This window comes from Microtus pennsylvanicus, chromosome 1 (genome assembly GCF_037038515.1).
Source record: "Microtus pennsylvanicus isolate mMicPen1 chromosome 1, mMicPen1.hap1, whole genome shotgun sequence".
Classification (NCBI taxonomy): Eukaryota; Metazoa; Chordata; class Mammalia; order Rodentia; family Cricetidae; genus Microtus; species Microtus pennsylvanicus.
Window position 1 is genome coordinate 102,276,925 of NC_134579.1, and position 19,942 is coordinate 102,296,866.

General features: G+C 48.7%; 1 protein-coding gene across 2 annotated transcripts in view; it reads right to left on the reverse strand.

Moving 5' to 3' along the window:
- Window positions 1–5,938, reverse strand: part of Mlxipl (MLX interacting protein like) — a 32,344-nt gene extending 26,406 nt beyond the window's left edge. The window contains exon 1 of one of the 2 annotated variants that reach the window (XM_075977001.1): window positions 5,610–5,938. In XM_075977001.1, coding sequence (XP_075833116.1) covers window positions 5,610–5,902 — 293 coding nt within the window. In that variant the 5' untranslated portion in view covers window positions 5,903–5,938. The remainder of the gene's footprint in view (window positions 1–5,609) is intronic. The other variant, XM_075977010.1, reaches the window with a different exon arrangement.
- Between the last annotated feature and the right edge of the window lie 14,004 nt (window positions 5,939–19,942).

Sequence of the window (19,942 nt, forward strand, 5' to 3'; positions counted from 1 at the left end):
TATAAAATGCCATAAAGGTGTATAAATTCATATAGGCTAATAAAAAGCTTTTTAAAAAAGCAAGACATCCTCTGCCTCAGCACCCTTAACCCTCAGTACTGCAGTTATAGGAAGTATGCTCCATCATGAAAGGCTCGCATATCTCTCCCCTTCTTTTGTCTTTGAGAGGGGTTTCCTAGTCTTCAGATAGCATAGAGTAAGTGTGTAATGTTGGGCTTGATACCTAGCCAAGGCGGGCCTTGAATTCCTGATCCTCCTGCCTCTGCCTCCAGAGTGCTGGGATTACAGGTGTGCACTACTGTGTCAAGCTTCTCATACCCATTTTTTTTCATTTTATTTATTTGGTTTTTTGAGACAGGGTTTCTCTGTAGTTTTGGGGCCTGTCCTGGAACTGTAGACCAGGCTGGCTTCGAACTCACAGAGATCTGCCTGCCTCTATCTCCCAGGTGCTGGGATTAAAGGCGTGCACCACCACCGCCTGGCTTTAATATCCATTTCTTACATCTTATTTTAAAATAAGAGGTTTTATTGATATTTATTTTATGTGTATGAGTGTCTGCCTATGCCACTTGCATGCCTGGTGCCCCTAAGGGCCCTGAAGATGGCATCAGATTCCCTGGGACTGGAGTTACAGATAACTATGAATTGCCATGTGGGTTCCAGGGAACAAACCTGGATACTCTGAAAGATCGGTGAATCCTCCTAACCAACAAAGCCATCTCTCTAGCTCCAAATATCCACTTCTGAGAGACAGGATGAAATGGCCTTCCTGACGGTCAGGGAGGAAAAGAGTCATTCCCAAAGGGACATAGTAAAGATGTAGCCCTGGCTGGCCTAGAACTCACTATGTAGACCAGGATGGCCTTAAACTCACAGAGATGTGTCTGCTTCTGCCTCCTGAGTGATGAGATTTATTGTGTGTATCCCCATGCCTCGCTTCCAGTCCCTTTTTGCTTGCCAGTCACATGGGCTCCTATAGGTCTGTCTGCCCATAAGAGACTTAGGGGAAGAAGGACAGTTTGCCTGGATAAGAAGGAAGTGCCCGTGTACCCACAGCACATGTGTGGCCATCTAGAGGTCCACAGAAAGCCATGCCTTTCTCCCAGCAGCATAATGGAAAGAATCATTTGGCCAAAGGAAGACAGCATGGAAACAGAATCTTAATCTTGATCTTAACCTAGGGATCCACAGAACACACAGTGGGAAGGAGCTGACCGTAGGTAATGACTTCAGCTCCAAAGGTCCCTCTGAGAACAGGCCACATTATCACCGCCTGGAAGCTGACCCGAGAGGCCAAGATGAAGATGATAAAGATCTTGGACACCTCCCCACATCACCCTTATCCCTTCCTTCTTCATTGTCTATAAGCCAAGCTTGCATCCAAGCCATTTTGATCTGTTTTCACTTCTTGCTCAGGGAGGCTCCTAAGAGTTAGCCTTCCAGAGACTGGAGAGATGCTCAGTGGTTAAGAGCACTGGCTGCTCTTCCAGAGGACCTGGGTTCAATTCCCAGCAACCACATGGTGGCTCACAGCCATCTGTAAAGAGGTCTAGTGTCCTCTTCTGTCATGCATGCATACATGCATGTAGGCAGAATACTGTATATAATAAATAAATGAATTTTTTATATTTTAAAAAAAGAATTAGCCTTTCAGAAAGACAGGCTGGGTTTGGGGGTGTGACTCTGCTATAGAGGACTTTCTAGAATCCCCCGGTTAGGGGCTGGGGATGTGGGTCAGTGACGGAGAGCTTGCCCAGGAACTGGACAAGGCCTGGATTCCATCCTCAGAACAATATATGCACACAAAAAGTCAGGCCTACTCTCCTGGTGGCTCCCCTCATGATCTGGGTAAGCGGTGGGTAGATGGCCACCTGATTCGTTTTTTTCTTTCTTCCTGTACTACCCTGAGTACATGGGTCATTGGGCCTCCTCTCCTTTCTGGTCTCCCAGCTCCAGTATTTGTTTTTGGTTAATGGTGGCTGCAGGGTGTGGGATGTGGGGTGGAGGGGTTGCCACCTCAGAACACAACAGGCTTCATTACCCAAACAGGCCACCCCTAGCCTGATGACTGGTCCCCTACCTCCCAGAGCTAGATAAATACCATCTGTCCAGTAAGGCAACGTGATTGGGTGGGGGACGTGGATTCTTCCTGGGTCAGCTTCTTTGGTGGTGTGGGGTGAATGGGGGACACTCCTGAGTTTGTGGCCCCTGTCTGTAACCCAGCAACCGTTAGGTTTCGCTCAGCCTTCCGCTGTCCGGCCTCCAGCTCCCTCAGAGGGTTGGTAGCCTAGGCTGAGGGCGATGAGTCCGTGATAAGATCAAGCCAAAAGGAAAGGATTTGGTTGGGTGCATGTGAGGGGAAGAGACTGGTCTGGTTAAAAAAAAAAATTCTAGGGCCAAGGTTCAAAAGTTGTGAGTAATGGGGGAAAAACAGAAAATCTCAGAGGAGGGAAGGGGAGAGGAAAGGGAGGGTTAGGCTTTTGGAGACCAGAGGACTATCTTAAATATTGCTCCTCAGATGCTCTCCACCTTGGGGTTTTGTTGTTGTTGTTGGCCGAGACAAGAGTTTCTCTGAGTAGCCCTGGCTGTCCTGGAATTCACTCTGTAGACCAGCCTGGCCTCGAACTCACAGAGATCTGTCTGCCTCTGCTTCTTGAGTGCCAACACTGCCCGGCTCCACCTTAGTTTCTGAGACATTCTCATTGACCTGGAACTCACCCACCAAGTAAGCAAAGCCGACCGACCTTGAAGCCACAAGCATCCATCTGTCTCTGGGCTCAGGACCGTTAGCACACACTGGCAAGCCCGGCTCTTTTCTCTGTGGGTTCTGGGGACTGGACTCAGGGCCCCAAGCTCCCAAGGCAAACACTTAACCAACAGAGCTACTTCCCCAGTCCCTCTTTGTTGTCAGTTAGTTAAATACATGGAACTCGCTATGCAGCCCAGGCTGGTCTGGATCCTCATCCTCCTGCCTCAGCCAGCAGTGTTGGGATGACAGACCCGTGCGTGCCAGCACTCCCTAGACAAGAGCCTTCTTGAAAGTTTTACAGCTGTCCTCCCTGGGGCGTCCACCCACAGAACCAGGGAACACAGTGTGCCAGAAGTTCCTTGGCGAGGGTGAAGCACGCAGGCCTGTGCGGGCGCCCTTCTCCCTGTCTAACTGACCAGATCCACCTACCACTGGACCCCCTGCCTGCTTGCCTCAGCCCCACCTCACTAGCTGCTCTCTGGAGATTCTCACCCTCTGAAAACCCCTTTGCTTCAGAGAACCCCTATCATGGGAGGGGGGTTGTCTTTGGAAGTCTTTTTTTCTTTCTTTCTTTCTTTCTTTCTTTCTTTCTTTCTTTCTTTCTCTCTTTCTTTCTTTCTCTCCCTCTCTCTTTCTTTCACTCTCTCTCTTTCTTTCTTTCCATCTTTGAGACAGGATTTCTTTATTTATTTGAGACATGTATCTTGGGCTAGCCCCGAACCTTAAATTTCCATGCAGCAGAGGCTAACCCTGACCTCCCGACCTTCCTTCCTCAGTCTGAATTCTGGGATTCCAGGCATGCTCAACCACGAATGGTCTTTGAGCTTGAGCATGGGGTGTTTACTTTTGTTTTGGTTTTTATTCCTATTACTGGGAGGGATGTGCATGGCCGGCAGGTGGGTGGAGGTCAGAGGAAAGCTTCATGGAGTCCGTGCTCTCCAGCCACTTTGATGCTGCAAATACCGTCACTCGCGGAGCTAATCTCCCAGCCCGTATTCTGTGCTTTCCTTCACCAAGGGTGCCGAACCAAAGACTCCTGTGTACTTGGCCTCCCCCATCCTGGTGTTTAGAACCCCGTTTAAGAATATTTAATGTCCTGGCTCCTTGGGGAGGAAACACTGCGCTCTCTACCCTAGCCTCTGAAGGAGCAGTTCTGGGAGTGTGTTCTGTCCCTCCAAGTACCATTTCCCTATAACCTCTCCTGCTCATAATCTGACTGGAAGCCCAGCAAGCCAGCCTTGAGTGCTGTGTAGACAAAGCAGGAAGCCCGAGTTGGGAGTGGTTGGGAAATGGGAGACCCTTTGGGAGTACCTGAGAACCCTAGGCTTCTTGTGGGGTTCTCCTTACAGGCTCCACATGCCTGTAATTCCAGCTCTTGAGGAGGCCAGCTTCTGCTGAATAGTGAGTTCCAGGCTAGCTTGATCTACAGTGTCAAACCCTATCTCCACGAAAGAGGGAGGGGGAAGGATATTTCCTCTTCCCCACGTAACGCCAATAATTGGGAATCTTTGATAGATAAAGCACTGTCCCAGTGTGAGCTGCATCTGGTGGTATTCTGAGACCTTAAATGCCCTCTTCCCAGGGAGTCTCATGATGTCCAAGGGCGGGGGAGGGGGAATGGGACAAGGAATTTGAACTTTCCACATTGGTCTCAGCGCCCTGAACTATCAGGTTGCAACATGACCTGGGCTTGAGGCCAGAACATGTGGGCCAAGGTTACACTGCCTCCAGCCAGTGGGGTCTCGCAGCTCCGCCACCACGCGGTAGACCACGCTCTTCCGCAAACCCCATCCCTGCTTCAGGTCCTTTATGGGGCTACAGGTGCGGGTCTACGGCCAGGGGACAGCGTTTCTACGAAAGGGAGGAGGCTGGCTGAAGAAGCGTGGTATTTACAGAGAAAAGATCAAGGCCGGCCGATCCCCCTTGCTCGCCGATTGTTTTCGGTTGATAATTTATCCTGGTCCCTCTGCTCCCGGGAACTTTGCTCCAGGGCACTGGGCCAGGACCCCAGTTCGCTCCCTCCTCTAGGACATGTAGGTGGGGCTGGAGCTGGGTGCGGCCCCGGAGCTCTGAGCCGTAGCAGGGGGTTCCTGGCTGCGTTACAGTTTCCCACAGATCCCTGGTTCGGGGCGACCAGGCTTCCCCAGTCTCGACGCAAGGCGGACTGCAGCACCCCCTGCTGGCTCTGGGCGGGTCCCGCGCACCCTCTTCCCGCTAACCTTGATTTAGCGTTCTAAATCAGGCGTGGTGGCTCAAGCCTGTAAGCCCGGTATTTGGGAGGCTGATAAAGGAGTCTAGCCTGGGTTACCTAGCTCCATGCAAACCCAACCTGAACTTCAGAGTGAGACTGTCTCACCAAGCTAAATCAAACCAAACAGACGACGTACGGGCAAACGGGAAGCAGGAGAGAAACTGTTTCCATATGAGTTGACACTGGCTAGGAGGGCGATAACCAGAGAACTGCAGTGTGCAGGGAAGTGAGTGGAACTTTGCGGGGACTGCTGGGGATAGATGAAACAGTCCTGGAGTCACACGAATGGAGGGAGGGAGCGCAAGGGATGGCTCATAGTTTGGGGGGTGTGAGGGACACCTGTCATTTCTTAGGGGCAGAAGCAGAGAACCAGGGAGAGGGGCCCGACTGCAAGAGGCCCTGCAGAGTGGAGGGCAAGAGAGTGGCGCCACGAGCAGATAATAGAACGCAAATGATTCACAAGCTTGGGTCAGGAGAATGGCTCAGGTCCCGGGGAGGGGAAGAATACCTAGGTTGTGTTCAGAGTTCCCCGGAGCATCGTGGGAACAGAGCCCCAGTGCGCGGTCCCCCACGGAAAGCTGGGACTCGGGCTCCCCAGTCCGCCCTCACCTGTAAGCCAGGCTCAAGCACTCGAAGAGCCGGGTGAGTGTCGGATCGATGCTGCGCGGCCCGAAGTCGGCGACCCCCATGGGCCCCTCCTGGTCGCGTCGCCGGGTCAGCGAGTCGCTATGCGGCGAGGACACCATGAAGTGTCCGCTGTGGATGACCTGTGATCGGTGCAAACCACCCGCGCTGCGCCGGAGACTCGGATCCTCCGAGTCTGTATCCGAGTCCGAATCGGGGCAAGGGACGACCCGGGGCACCTGCAAATCCACTGCTAGATCCGCCAGAGCGCGCGCCATGGCCACTAAGTCGCCAACTCCCCTGCGCTCTGGGGAGCAGCCAGAGCGCCTAACGTAGCCAGCAGAGCCTTATTACCATGACCACGCTCCAGTCTTCCTGATAGGTCCTTGGGGTAGGCGTGTCTTTGGTGGTGGGTGGGGTTTAAATTAGTATAATCAATGAGCCCGGTATGAAACTACTGGTCCTGGCGTTTGGGCGATGGCCTTTCTTTCTGTTTCCTTTTTAGTCTCTACTTCTCAGGTCTCAGAAAAGATTGGCTGGGGATGGGGCTGCAACCCGGTTGATAGAGTGCTTGCCTAGCATGCATGAAGCCCTGGGTTCAATCATCCGCACCACAAATGTTTGGCATGATGTAGAAGGTCTGGGGTATCGGCACACAGGAGGTAAAGGCAAAAAGACCCTAAGTTAGAGCCAACAATATGGCTAACACGTGAAGATGTTTGCCGCCAGGCCTGACGACATGAGTTCCAGCCCCAGGACCCACACGGTGGAAGAAGATACTGGACTTGTTTACGCGGACCTTTGAACTCCACACGTGTGCGTGGCACACGCAGTCCCAAACACATAAACACTAAATAACTAAGTAAATAAATGAAATATCAGAAGTTCAAGATAGCTCCCTGCTTCATAGTGAGTTTAATATGTCCCTCGCCTGCCTTTCTTCAGTTTTCCAGCATCCTGTGTGGCGAAACCCCAATGTTAGCTTGCACCCAACTTCTCTTATGATTGTCCTATACCTCTATAACAAAGTTCAGAAGGGGGGGGTCCCTGAGAGTCCACCCTCTCTAGATCACCTCCCCTGTACTCAAGCAGGCTTCCTGCTCAGAAAGTTCTCTCACTGATTCTGAGATCCAGTTTCCGATCCTGCCTTTTTTTTTTTTTAAAGGACAAACACCAGGCTGGGCATTAATAACAGCTACCTAACTGAACAGGTAAAAGTCCTCTTCTGAGACACCAGCTAAGGACAGCTCAGTGGTAGAGTGCTTCCCAACCTTCCCAAGGTCCTGGGTTCAATCCACTGCACTGCACTGCACACACACACACACACACACACACACACACACACACACACACACACCACACAGTAATGGAAACACAACCAAGGATCTCAAAGCCTGATCTAGATGTGAAGAAGTTGGCTCAGAGGCTGCTTTCTGTGCACCAGGCCTCCTACCACAGGGGGAAAATCTCTGAGCTGTATTCCACAGACTCCACTCACTAGGGGAGTAGGGTGGAAGGATCCTCGGTGACCCTACTTCACACCCCGCCCCACATCAGTTGTTCTTCAAACAAGCAGCTTCATTTGTACCTCATTCTATTTCCCAGGCCCTGAGGAAAACCTTTAGAGACCTCAGCAATAAAAAAAGATAGGCTTAGAGTCAGGCGGTGGTGGCACACGCCTTTAGTCCCAGCACTCAGGAGGCAGAGGCAGGTGGATCTCTGTGAGTTCGAGGTCAGCCTGGTCTACAGAGCAAGTTCCAGAACAGCCAAGGCTACACAGAGAAACCCTGATTCAAAAAACAAGCAAATGGAAAAAAAAAGATAGGCTTAAACCAGGTGGTGGTGGCACAAGCCTTTAATCCCAGCACTTGGGAGGCAGAGGCAGGTGGGTCTCTGAGTTCGAGGCCAGCCTGGTCTACAAAGAGAGTTCCAGAATAGCCGGGGTTACACAGAGAAACCCTATCTCAAAAGAAAAGGGGGGAAAAGGAATAAAATAAAGATAGCTTGCTTATAAAATTCCCAGCACTGTGGAAGTTGAGACAAGATCATCACATTTAAAGGCCAATTTAGGTCTACATAGAAAGTTCCAGACCAAGGCTGGGCCTGTAGTTTAGTTGGTTACTCATCCATCAAGTAGGAAGCTGTGGGTTCAATCTCTCAGCGCTGCGTAAACCAGGTGTGGTATTCACCTCTGCAATCTCAGCACTGGGAAATAGAGGCAGAAGACCAGGAGTTCAAAGCCATGCTGGCTACATGCAACTCTGAGGCCAACTTGGGGCTACATAGTGAGACCCTGTCACTCCAAAACAAAACGGGGCCCGCAAGATGGCTCAGCGGGTAACGGTGCTTGCTGCCAAGCCCGATGACCAATCCTTGGAACCCACATGGTAGAAGAAGAGAACCAACTCCCACGAGCTGTTCCCCGACCTTCACCCAAGAACACTGTTGGCACATGGGCGTGTTCTCTCTCTCTCTCTCTCCTCTCTCTCTCTCTCTCTCTCTCTCTCTCTCTCTCTCTCTCTCTCTCCATCTCTGTCTCTCACGCACTCTCTCTCTTACACACACACTTGTATACACACACGTACAGAAATAAACACAATAAATGTCTAAAAAGTCAAAACAAAAACCTCCAAACAGCAACAACAAAAACCATCGTAGTGCGTAACAAATACAAGAGCGTCCCAAAGTTTTGATTTTGTCCACAGTGGCATGACATGGCATGACACGAGGCCTCTTCCAGGTGGCACGGTGTCAGCTGGCCTGGGTGACCTCTCGGTGCCTTTCTCCCTTGCCCTCTAGTACCCGATGCCCAGAGTTCACAGCCTCTAAAATAACTCAGTCTGGTTCACGGTCCACCGGTTGCAGGATGACTCCTGACTGGGTGTGGAGACCCAGTTTTTCCCAGCAATCCTTCCTGACGCCCTTTTAGCCTCCCAGGCTTGCCTCTTGAGGTTTCTCCCCCTTAGACTGCCCACACTGAAGTACCACCTTCTCTTTACCGTCCCCACGCCCTGGTTCCAATCACTACAAGTTGGATTTCCTTCTGCCGAGATTCACAGTGTGCGCACTGGCCTCTCTTTCCCACTAGGTGGCAAATTCCCTGGCAAAACCAGGAATCTTTTACAGTTCAACTTCCCCCTTAAGAGCAAATGTGACACTAATGCACATACAATCAAGATACATAAATTGTTCAGAAAAACATTTTGCCGGGTGGTGAAGCATGCTTTTAATCCCAGCACTTGAGAGGCAGAGACAGGTGGATCTCTGTGGGTTCAAGGCCAGCCTGGTCTACAGAGTGAGTTCCAGGACAGGCTCCAAAGCTACATAGAGAGACCCTGTCTCGAAAAACAAACAAACGAACATACAAGGAGCAAAGGTGGCCAGACTTGGTGGTTCATGCCTTTAATCCCAGCACTCAGAAGGCAAAGGCAGGAGGACCCCTGTGAGTTCGAGGCCAGACTGATCGACAGAGCTAGTTCTAGTGCAACCGGGACTATACAGAGAAACCTTGTCTCAAGAAACAGAAACAAAAGCTAATGCATACTTGCTGAATAGAGGAGTTAATCACATTTATCGGCTAGCTATGCTGTGTCCATCTGTCCATCTACCCACCCCTTCATCCACCCATCTACACGTCTGTCACCTGTGCATCCATCCATCATCCATGCACCTGTGTTCCAGCTGGACTGTTTGTCATTTACCCATCTCTCGCTCATCCATCTGTATGTATCCATCATGCCTTTCGTTATCTACCCATCCACCACCATCTATCTACCCGCCCACCAATCCAGTCATCATCTCTTTATCCGTTTGTTCGCACATTGTCCATCGTCTTAGTGACCGTTTCTCTTGCCGGGAAGAGTCACCGTGATTGAGGCAACTCTTTTAAATTCTGGTTTATTGAGACACGGTTTCTCTGTGTAACAGTCCTGGTTGTCCTGGAACTTGCTTTGTAGACCAGGCTGACCTCAGACTCACTGAGATCCACCTGTCTCTGCCTCCCAAGGGCTGGGATTAAAGACGTGCACCAACACCGCCTGGCGAGGCAACTCTTATAAAGGAAAACATTTAATTGTGGTGACTCGCTTACAGTTTCAGAGGTTTGGTCCCTTATCACCATGGAGAGAAACAGGGCAGCCTGCAGGCAGACATGGTGCTGGAGAAGGAGCTGAGAGTTCTTACATCTTGACTCACAGGCAGCAGGAAGTGGTCTGAGACACTGGGCCGTATCTTGAGCATATAGGAGTCCTCCAAGTCTGCCTCCACAGGGACACACTTCCCCCATCGAGGCTGTACGTACTCCAATAAAGCCACACCACCTAATAGTGCCACTTCCTTTGGGGGCAAATTTCTTCCAAACCACCATGGTATCCATCTAACCACCTACTGTTCATCTATCTGTTCGTCTATCCATCCAAGTGTCTGTCTGCACGTCCATTCACCCACCATCTGTCCATCTACTATCACCCCTTCATCAGCTGGTCGCTCTCCCTACCATCCATCCATTCGACGGTGCCTTAGTTACTTTTCCTGTTGCGGTAATAAAGTACTCCGGCAAAAGCAAGTTGAGGGAGGAAGTGTTGGCTCTGGTGCATAGTTCAAAGGCACCATCGTGCTGCGGAGGAGAGGGGAATGCAGCGGGAGCTCGGAACATCTGGTCACAGCAGGACACAGAAAGCAGGAAAGGTGCTGCGGCTCAAAAACCTTTCTCCATGAACGCTGTCCAGGATCCCAGCTAGGGAATGGAGCTGCCCACAGCGGGTGGGTCATATCTCAGTGAACAAAATTAGAAGAATCCCTTTCTGGACCTGTCCACAGGCTTATCTCAAAAGCAGCTCTAGATTCTGTTGAGATGACAATAACATCACTATCACATCAACTATCCGGCTATCTACCTTTCTTTTTTTTTAAGGCAGGGTCTCACTTTATAGCTCTGACTGGCCTAGAACTCACCCTGTAGACGAGGCTGGCCTCAAACTCAGAGATCCGCCTGCCTCTGCCTCCTGAGCACTGTAACTAAAGGCAGGCACCACCATACCTGGCCTGATCCACCAATTCTTGTACCCAGCCATGTATGTGACATCCAACCACCTCTCTATAAATATATCTACCTACCCATCGATTTTCTTTCTACCTATCAGTCTGCACACAGAAGGTGGGGAGAGAGAGAATCCATACTATATGCGCCTGTCTCATTTTTGGAGCATGTGTCTAAACATATGAATGGACCAACTGCAGTTAAACAACAACTTGGAAAAGTACCAGGTGTGAAGAAGTATGCCTGTGGTCCAAGGGGGCTGAAGGAGGAGGGTCAGGAGTTCAGGACCAGCCAGGGCTACAGGTCTAGACCCTGTCTCAAATGAGACAACAAATCAAAAAGTAATTATCTGGTACTTTGCTCTCCGCATGTCATAGAGATCCAAATAAATTAACAGACATCAAGATGACTCAGTCAGCAAAAGCACTTGCTACCTAAAGACCTAAGTTTGATCCCTAAGCCCCACACGGAGGAAGGGGCCAGCCAATCTCTATCTATAGCTATCTATAGCTATCACAATCTCTGACCTCCACATGTACCAGGCCACTCTCGTGCTTGCGTGCATGTGCATGCGGGGCTGGGTGGTGGTGGCACACGCCTTTAATCCCATCACTCGGGAGGCAGAGGCGGGCGGATCTCTGTGAGTTCGAGACCAGCCTGGTCTACAGAGCAAGTTCCAGGACAGGCTCCAAAGCTACACAGAGAAATCCTGTTTCGAAAAACAAACAAAAGCCGGGTGGTGGTGGCGCACGCCTTTAATCCCAGCACTCGGGAGGCAGAGGCAGGCGGATCTCTGTGAGTTCGAGACCAGCCTGGTCTACAAGAGCTAGTTCCAGGACAGGCTCCAAAACCACAGAGAAACCCTGTCTCAAAAAACCAAAAAAAAAAAAAAAAAAAACAAGAAAGGGAAAACTGGAGCTGGAAAGATGGCTCAGCAGTTGAGGATGCTTGTTCTAGTCCTAGCACCCATACGGTGGCTCACAAACACCTGTAACTCCAGTTCCAAGGGATCTGATGCCTTCTTCCCCGGGCACACACATGGTGCATGTACGTACATGCAGGAAAAACACTCATACACATAAAATAAAAATAAATCTAAGAAAAATGAAGTAAAAAAAATTAAGCATTGCCTTTGATCCCAGCACTCAGGAGGCAAAGGTAGGCAGATCTGTGTTTGAGGCCAGCCTGTTCTACAGAATGAGTTCCAGGCCAGCAAAGGCTACACAGAGAAACCCTGTCTCAGAGAGGAGGGGGGGTAGGGGGCAAGGGCAATGACAATGTTCATGGGCCGTGAGAGAGGGAATCAGAAGCTGAGAAGGTACAGATACAGTTTTCTTTGTTTTTGTTTCTTTCCGGGGAGGCAGGACTTTTGTTTATTTGATTTTTTTTATGATAGGATCTTTTGTGACCTAGAATGTACCCTGTAACTGTGGATGACTTTGAACTTCTGAGCCCCAGCCCCCACCTCTTGAGTACTGAGGATCACAGTGGGTCACTGCCACCGCTGGCACAGGGCACAGATGTGAGTTCCTTTTCCGCTGATGCAACTTGCTGGATTCGACAGTAGAAGAGGTTGTGCAACCCTGAACATGCCAAGAACCATTGAAAACATGGGCAGAAAAGGGGTGGGGCAGCAAGACGGCTCAGTGGGTAAAGGGGCTCACTACCAAACCTGAAGATCTGACTTTGAGCCCCAGAACCCACATGGGGGCAGGAGAGGACAAATTCCTAAAAGTTCTCCTCTGACTGCCATGTGTGCTTTGGCACACACCTACGCACATAAATAAAAGGAATAAATATAATTCAAAGTTTTATCAAAAAGAAAATAGATGAGCCGGGTGGTGGTGGCGCATGCCTTTAATCCCAGCACTCGGGAGACAGAGGCAGGCAGAGCTCTGTGAGTTGAGATCAGTCTGGTCTACAAGAGCTAGTTCCAGGACAGGCTCCAAAGCCACAGAGAAACCCTGTTTTGAAACCCCCCCAAAAAAAGAAAAAGAAAATAGATAAATTTTATAATACATAACTTATATCTCATTAAAAAAAATAAAGACTTGGGGGCTGGAGAGGTGGCTCAGAGGTCAAGAGCACTGACTGCTCTTCCAGAGGTCCTGGATTTAATCCCTGGCAGCCATACAGCAGCTTGAAGCTGTCTGTAACTCCAGTTCTAGGGGATCTGAGACCCTCTTCTGGCCTCTGAGGGTACCAGGCATACTGTGTGGTACACAAACATGCATGCAGACAAAACAAATAAAACAAAAACAAAAATAGGGACTTGTATAGGCGGGTCAGCCAGACAGGAAGTAGAGGCGGGTCAACCAGACAGGAGGTAGAGGCGGGGCAATGAGAACAGGAGAATTCTAGGAAGGAGGAAGCCCATTCTTCCGCAGTCCTGACCAGATCACCAAACAAGCACGATGTGAACTACCCTGTTGAAAAAGGTACTGAGCCATGTGTCTAACATAGATAAGAACAATGGGTTAATATAAGTTACAAGAGTTAATAAAAAGCCTGAGCTAATGGGCAAATCAGTTTATAACCTAATGTAGACTCTCTGTGTGATTTTCTTTGGGGGCTTACCAGCTGTGGGAATTGGGCATAAACTCCAATAAAGCAAGCCTGGAACTCATGTTACAGAATGGTGCCCAACGTGGGGCTACTGCATTCACATAAAGCCTGAAAGAGCTTAAAAAGTAATTCTAGACAAAAAAATAATAGAGTTAAGCATGGGCTTCGTGGTAACAGCAATTTCTCAGATCTGCTCTGCTTGCTAGAGGCAAGCAAGCACTCTCATATAAGAGAGGCTTCCTGACTCAGCTTTAGCTGTAAAACCTCACAGCTCTTTTAAAAGGTCCTGCCACAAAACACCTAAATGGTGTTAATAAAAAGATAAATGCGTGCTTTTTGGTCTTCAGCCTTAGCAGGAAAAAAGCTACACCATGTTAAAATGCCGGCTTTCTGGGCCGTCCTGCCAGGGCAAACTCTATCTCTTTCAGGCAGGTGGTCTGACTATGAAACATTTGTGTGTGGTTTGTGAGCAGAATGCTGCAGCTTGCTTGCTGTCAGGGACCTTAAAACGCCATAGAATTGTGACAATAAACATGGCTCCGGCTGGTACCTCTACCATGAGCCCAAAATCTCACAAAGCTAAGAAATGGGCTGGATCTAGCTGTCAAAGCCATGGCTTTAATCTTACCCATATTGTTTAGTAAATTAAAGACTCATGTGGTCAAAAAAAGAAAGATGTACAGTAATGAGAGATTCAAAGACAAAAAAACCCCTCTAAATGTTTTATAGTGTGTTAAAACATACACAGGCTTTTAAAAAAAAGGTTAAAGTTCTTAAAAGAAAAAAGAAAAAAAGAGAGTAGTTGGGTGTGGTGGTATATACCTTTAATCCCAACACTTTAGAGACAGAGGTAGACTGACTTCTGTAACTTCAAGGTGTGGTAATACACACCTTTAATCCCAATGCCTGGGGGGCAGAGGCAAGCAGATCTCTGTGAGTTCAAGGATAGCCTAGTTTACAAAGGGCATTCCAGGACAAAGATACACAGAGAACCTGTCTCAAAAAGCCAAAAGTTAAAAGTAAAAATAAAAGAAATAGAAGTTAAAATAAAGCCACATAAAGATAAAAAATACACAGAGAATCTTAATACTGTATGTTTTTGTGCTCTCTTTAAATTGTTTGAATGCTGAGGAAGGAGCAACAGCTGCTAAAAGATATTTGCTTATAAATGAGGCTGAATTAATCCAAGATAGATATTTTGAAAATACCTTGACTTCAAAATTGAAGTCAAAAGGTATGTTACTTTGGAGAAGAGATTTTGCTTTTGCTTCCATAGGAAATAAAAGACTGTGGATTTATTCTAAGTTAAGAAAAATCAGGTTTGAGCCGGGCGGTGGTGGCACACGCCTTTAATCCCAGCACTTGAGAGGCAGAGGCAGGCAGATCTCTGTGAGTTCGAGACCAGCCTGGTCTACGAGAGCTAGTTCCAGGACAGGCTCCAAAACCACAGAGAAACCCTGTCTCGAAAAACCAAAAAAAAAAAAAAAAAGAAGAAGAAAAGAAAAATCAGGTTTGATCAGGGAAGACCTCCTAAGAAATCTCTGGTAGGAACAGATGGCCCAGATGTCAGAGTTCTACATCCAGAACAGATTCAAGACTACTGCCTGAGATGATCAAGACTCACAGGATACTCCAGTCAAGACTCACAGGATACTCCAGTCAGAACTTGATGATAATTCTAAATTTTCTTTAGGTCCCCATAAGATTATCAGTGCCCCCAACCAACTGGTAGTAGCCTAGAAAACTATGCCCACATTCCCAAAAAATGGACTATGGATATTTTTCTTTGTTTAAAAAAAAAAGAGGGGGAAGTGGTGCGGGAGAATTGTCTGTCCATCATGTTTTAAATAAATGCTGATTGGCCAGGCAGGAAGTATAGGCGGGTCAACCAGACAGGAAGTAGAGGTCGGGCAATGAGAACTGGAGAATTCTAGGAAAGAGGAAGCTCATTCCTCCGCAGTCCTGCCCAGACCACCCGAACAAGCAGGATGTGACCTGCCCCACTTCAAAAGGTACTGAGCCATGTGTCTAACATAGATAAGAACAATGGGTTAATATAAGTTACAAGAGTTAATAAAAAGCCTGAGCTAATGGGCCAATCAGTTTATAACCTAATGTAGACTCTCTATGTGATTTTCTTTGGGGCTAAACAGCTGTGGGAACTGGGAAGGACAGAAACCCCCACAAAGCAGGCCCCCATGCTACAGACTTGAATACTATACGTGATTGTTTTCTGGTCATCCTCTCAATTGTAAGTATGTACTTAACAGTCCCATGCCCATTTTACAGAAGGGAAAGATCAAGGCTCCTAGGGGTGTCGTTAACAGAGAGGTGAAGTGAGGGCTGGTGATAGACGGCTGGTAAAGTCACTGGGGTGTTTGGAGGATTCGCTTTAGGGTTTTTTTCTTCTTTTTGTGTATTTCAATTAATTGGCTTTTTTTTTTTTTTGAGAAAGGGTTTCTCTGTATAGCCCCGCCTGTCCTGGAACTCACTTTATTATAGATCAGGCTGGCCTCAAACTCACAGAGAATCTGATTCTGCCTCCCAAGTGCTTAGATTTTTTTTTTTGAGACATGGTCTTATGTAGCTAGAAAGATTCAGGGCACAATGTCTTATGCCTCTAATCAGCACTTGGAAGGCTGAAGCAGGAGAATTATGGTGAGTTGGGAGCCAGTCTAAGCTACGTAGTGAGTTCCAAGTCAGAAAAGACTAAGGATGAGAGTCTGTTTCGAAACCCAGAGAGAGACTCATTGTGTGACTAACTGGTAATGAGAAGGGAAGCTACTTCCTTGTTTCTGTGTGAGCACTGAGTTCCTGCACGAGAGAGGCAAATGTCATTGACATGTGGGCTATTGAGATGGCTCAGCAGGTGCTTACTGCGTACTCTGCCAACCGAGTTTGATCCCCAGGTCCCACGTGGTGAAAGAGAGAACGAACTCCTGCAATCTGTCCTCTGACCTCCGACCTTCACACACTGATAAACATAACTGTGTTAAAGAAAGGCCGTCAGATTGGATTAATTTTCATAACAGAAGTATCCAATTGTCCTGTCAAACATATGAGCCTTAGGACTGGGGAGGGGGTTCAGTTGACTGTAGGCTTGCCTAGAACACACAAAGCCCTGTATTTGATTCCCATCACCACGTCGGTTTGGAAGAAGTGGCACAAGGCTGTAATCCCAACACTCAGGAGATGGAAGCATGAGGGTCAGAAGTTCAAGGTCATCCTCCTCAGCTACATAGCAGGTGCTAGACCCTGTCTCAAGAAAATAAAAGTTGGGGGCTGGAGAGGTGGCTCAGCAGTTAAGAACACTGATCGCTCTTCCAGAGGACCAGAGATCAATTCCCTACACCCACAGCTCACAGCTCACAACTGTCTGCAACTCCAGTTCCAGGGGCTCCAACGCTCTCACACAGACATATGTGCAGGCAAAATGCCAATGCACATAAAATAAAAATAAATTAATCAAAAGTAAAATAAAAAATAAAAAGTGACCCTGACATGGCGGCGCATACCTTTAGTCTCAGCCCCTGGGAGGCAGAAGCAGGCGGATCTCTGAGTCTGAGGCCAGCATGGTCTACAGAGTGAGTTCCAGGACTTCCAGGGCTACACAGAGAAACCATGTCTCGAAAAGAATAATAAAATAAAACTTAAAAAGTGTCTCAAGCCAAGAGTGCCGAAACACTAATTTCCTCGCTTGGGAGGCTGAGGCCGGAGGAGCCCGCGAGATGGAGGCTGCACAGTGAGACTCTGTGTCAAAACAACAATAACAACAAAACAGCTGCTACCCAAGCAGCTGTGACCGGTCCGTGCAGGCCGCCTCCGGTCCTTCCTGAGAAACCACTGATCTCTGGCTCCGAGAGGAAAATGGGTTTGAGGAGGCAAAGAAGAGAGGAAGAGGAGGTGGAGGAACTGGACGAGCACGCCTCCTGTGAGTTCTCCCATTCTTCTCTCCGTTGTCTACCATAGATATCCGCTGATTTATCTATCCATCCCGCGGTGATCAATGTGTCAATCCACCTGTTGTTCATCTATATCCAGCATCTCTCTGTCCACCCATCTGTCCATCCCATCCAACTCAGCCGTCGGTCGTGTTCATTCTCTCTCTCCCCCTCCCCCACCTCTAGGCCTCCTGAGTGCTGGAATCACAGGTGTGTGGCACCTCACCTGGCTTCACCTATCTGTTCATTCATCCACTGCCCATCTCCTACCAGCCACTTTGTTCCTGTGTTAAGCCGTATTTCCATATATATGCTCACCTACTTCTCCATTTAAAATTTGCTGCTATTATTGTTATTATTAGTGTGCATGCGCTTGTGTGCGCACACTTGGTGTCATGGTATACACAAGGAGGCCAGATGGCAACTTTTGAGTCTGTTCTCTCTGTCTATTGTGGGTTATAGGGATTAAACAGAGGCAGAGGCCACCAAGCCATCTTACTGGCTCCCTTTCTCCCTCACTCCTCTCTCTCTCTCTCTCTCTCTCTCTCTCTCTCTCTCTCTCTCTGTCTCTCGGCAGGTCTTACATAGCTGGGGCTAGCCTGGAACTCACCACGTAGCCAAGGATGACCTTGAACTCCTAATCCTACTGCCTCTGCTTTCAGAATACTGGAATTGCAAGAACTTGCCACCACAGCCCGTTTATTTATTCTTCCATTCCTTCATCTCCTTGCTGCCCAAACACCCACCCTCAGGCGTGTGATCTACTTGTTGTTATCGGACCCTCAGGAAAGTCGAGAGGGGAGCTCAAAGGCTCTGCCCCCTTGCATCTCAGCAGGCAGAAAGACGCATGCCCAGCAGAGATCAAGAGGGACAGAAATAATGCCACAGATGGTGGAGGTCAGTGAATGCAGGGGCACTTGCACCTGAGGGGTCACAGAGGACACACAACGAGAAAGCATGCTTGCCAAAGACTGAGTGGGAACTGGGTAGACAGATGTCAGAGAGAGAACCTGGGGATAAAATGGGGGTCGGGAGACTGGGGAACCGAAGTGGCAGGTCACTTCACTGGCTGGGCTGAGGTAGGGTCCAGAAGCCCACACAGCTGCTAAGCCCACTGGCTCACCCGGGCCAGGACATAGGTAGTCATATTCTAGTTCTGCCTAAAAGCCTGGCCCCAGTGTCCCTCATAGAGCAGCTTGGGGTGGGTCTGCCAGGAATCCCTCACTGAGAGGTTGAGGTGTAGCTCAATGGTAGATCCCCCACACATCCACCCACGAGTATTAGGTTCCACTCCAGCACCACAAAGGATAGAAATCAGTAAAGTGTGACCATTGATTGGATCATGGCTGGGTGGTAGATTCCAGCTTGAAACACGATCAGCTTATCTTCCAGGGGCTGGATGTGGTGGCATGTGCCTAGAATGCCAGCACTTGGGAGGCTGAGGCAAGAAGGGCAGGCTCGGCTACATAGTGAGATCTTGTCTTTAAAAAAAGGGAGTGGATGGGGCTGGGGCTGTATAGGTCAGCTCTTGCCATCAAGACTGAGTTCAATACCAGTAACAGAAGCAGAGAGCCACTTCCCACAAGTTGTCCTTCACATCCGCGCTACACTAAATAAATAAATATAAAAGAAGTGGGCACGGTGGTGCACACCCATGCCCCTTGACTGGTCCTTGTCCCACCACACCACTTCCTTCTTCATTTCTTTTTTAAAGCAGAACAAAGGAAAAAAATTCTGGGTTGTTTGTTTGTTGTTTGTTTGTTTTTTGAGGCGGGGTGTGTGTACAGGTCACTGGATAGCCCTGCTGGTCTCAGACGCCCAGAGGGCCACCTGCCTCTGCCTCCTGAGTGCTGGGACACATCTGATTGTTGCTGCTTGTTTATTCCTTGCTTTTTCCTTTGGAGACAGCATGTCATGTAGCCCAGGCTGGACTCAAACTCCAGCTCTTTCCCCCTCCCCAATGATGGGATCACAGACCTGGCACCATCATACCCAGTTTGTGCAGTGCTGGTGATGGAACCTAGGGCTTCATGCAGACTAGGTAGCACCTTTGCCACTGATCCCTACTGTGTAGTGGTTTGGTAGCGGCCGTATCATGCAAGCGTGGCTGACTAGGTTTGGGCATTGGTGACTGTGAGGCTTGATTGTGACTTGTTTCCTTGAGTTACAGTTTTTAATCACCAAAGTCACATGTCAATGGTATTATATTAAGAGGGTGGAAACTCCCTCCTCCCCTTATTTGGGCAGCAAGCTGGGTCAGCTGGTAAGGGTTGCCTCTCAAGCCTGGAGTTGTTTGATTCCCAGAACCCACGGAAAGGCAGAAGAGAACCAACTCCATAAACGTTGTTCTCTGACCTCCACTCCTGCAACCCCTTCAAAATCATGTTTGTGTGTGCAGATACACACACAGACATAGACACACACACAGACATAGACACACACACAAACATAGACATAGACACACACACAGACATAGACACACACACACACAGACATAGACACACACACAGACATAGACACACACAGACATAGACACACACATACACAGACACAAAGACACACACAGACATAGACACACACACAGACACACACAGAGACATAGACACACAGACATAGACACACACAGACATAGACACACACATACACAGACACAAAGACAGACATAGACACACACATATACAGACCCAAAGACACACACAGACATAGACACACACAGACACAGACACACAGACAGACAGACACACACAAACACACACACAGACATAGACACACAC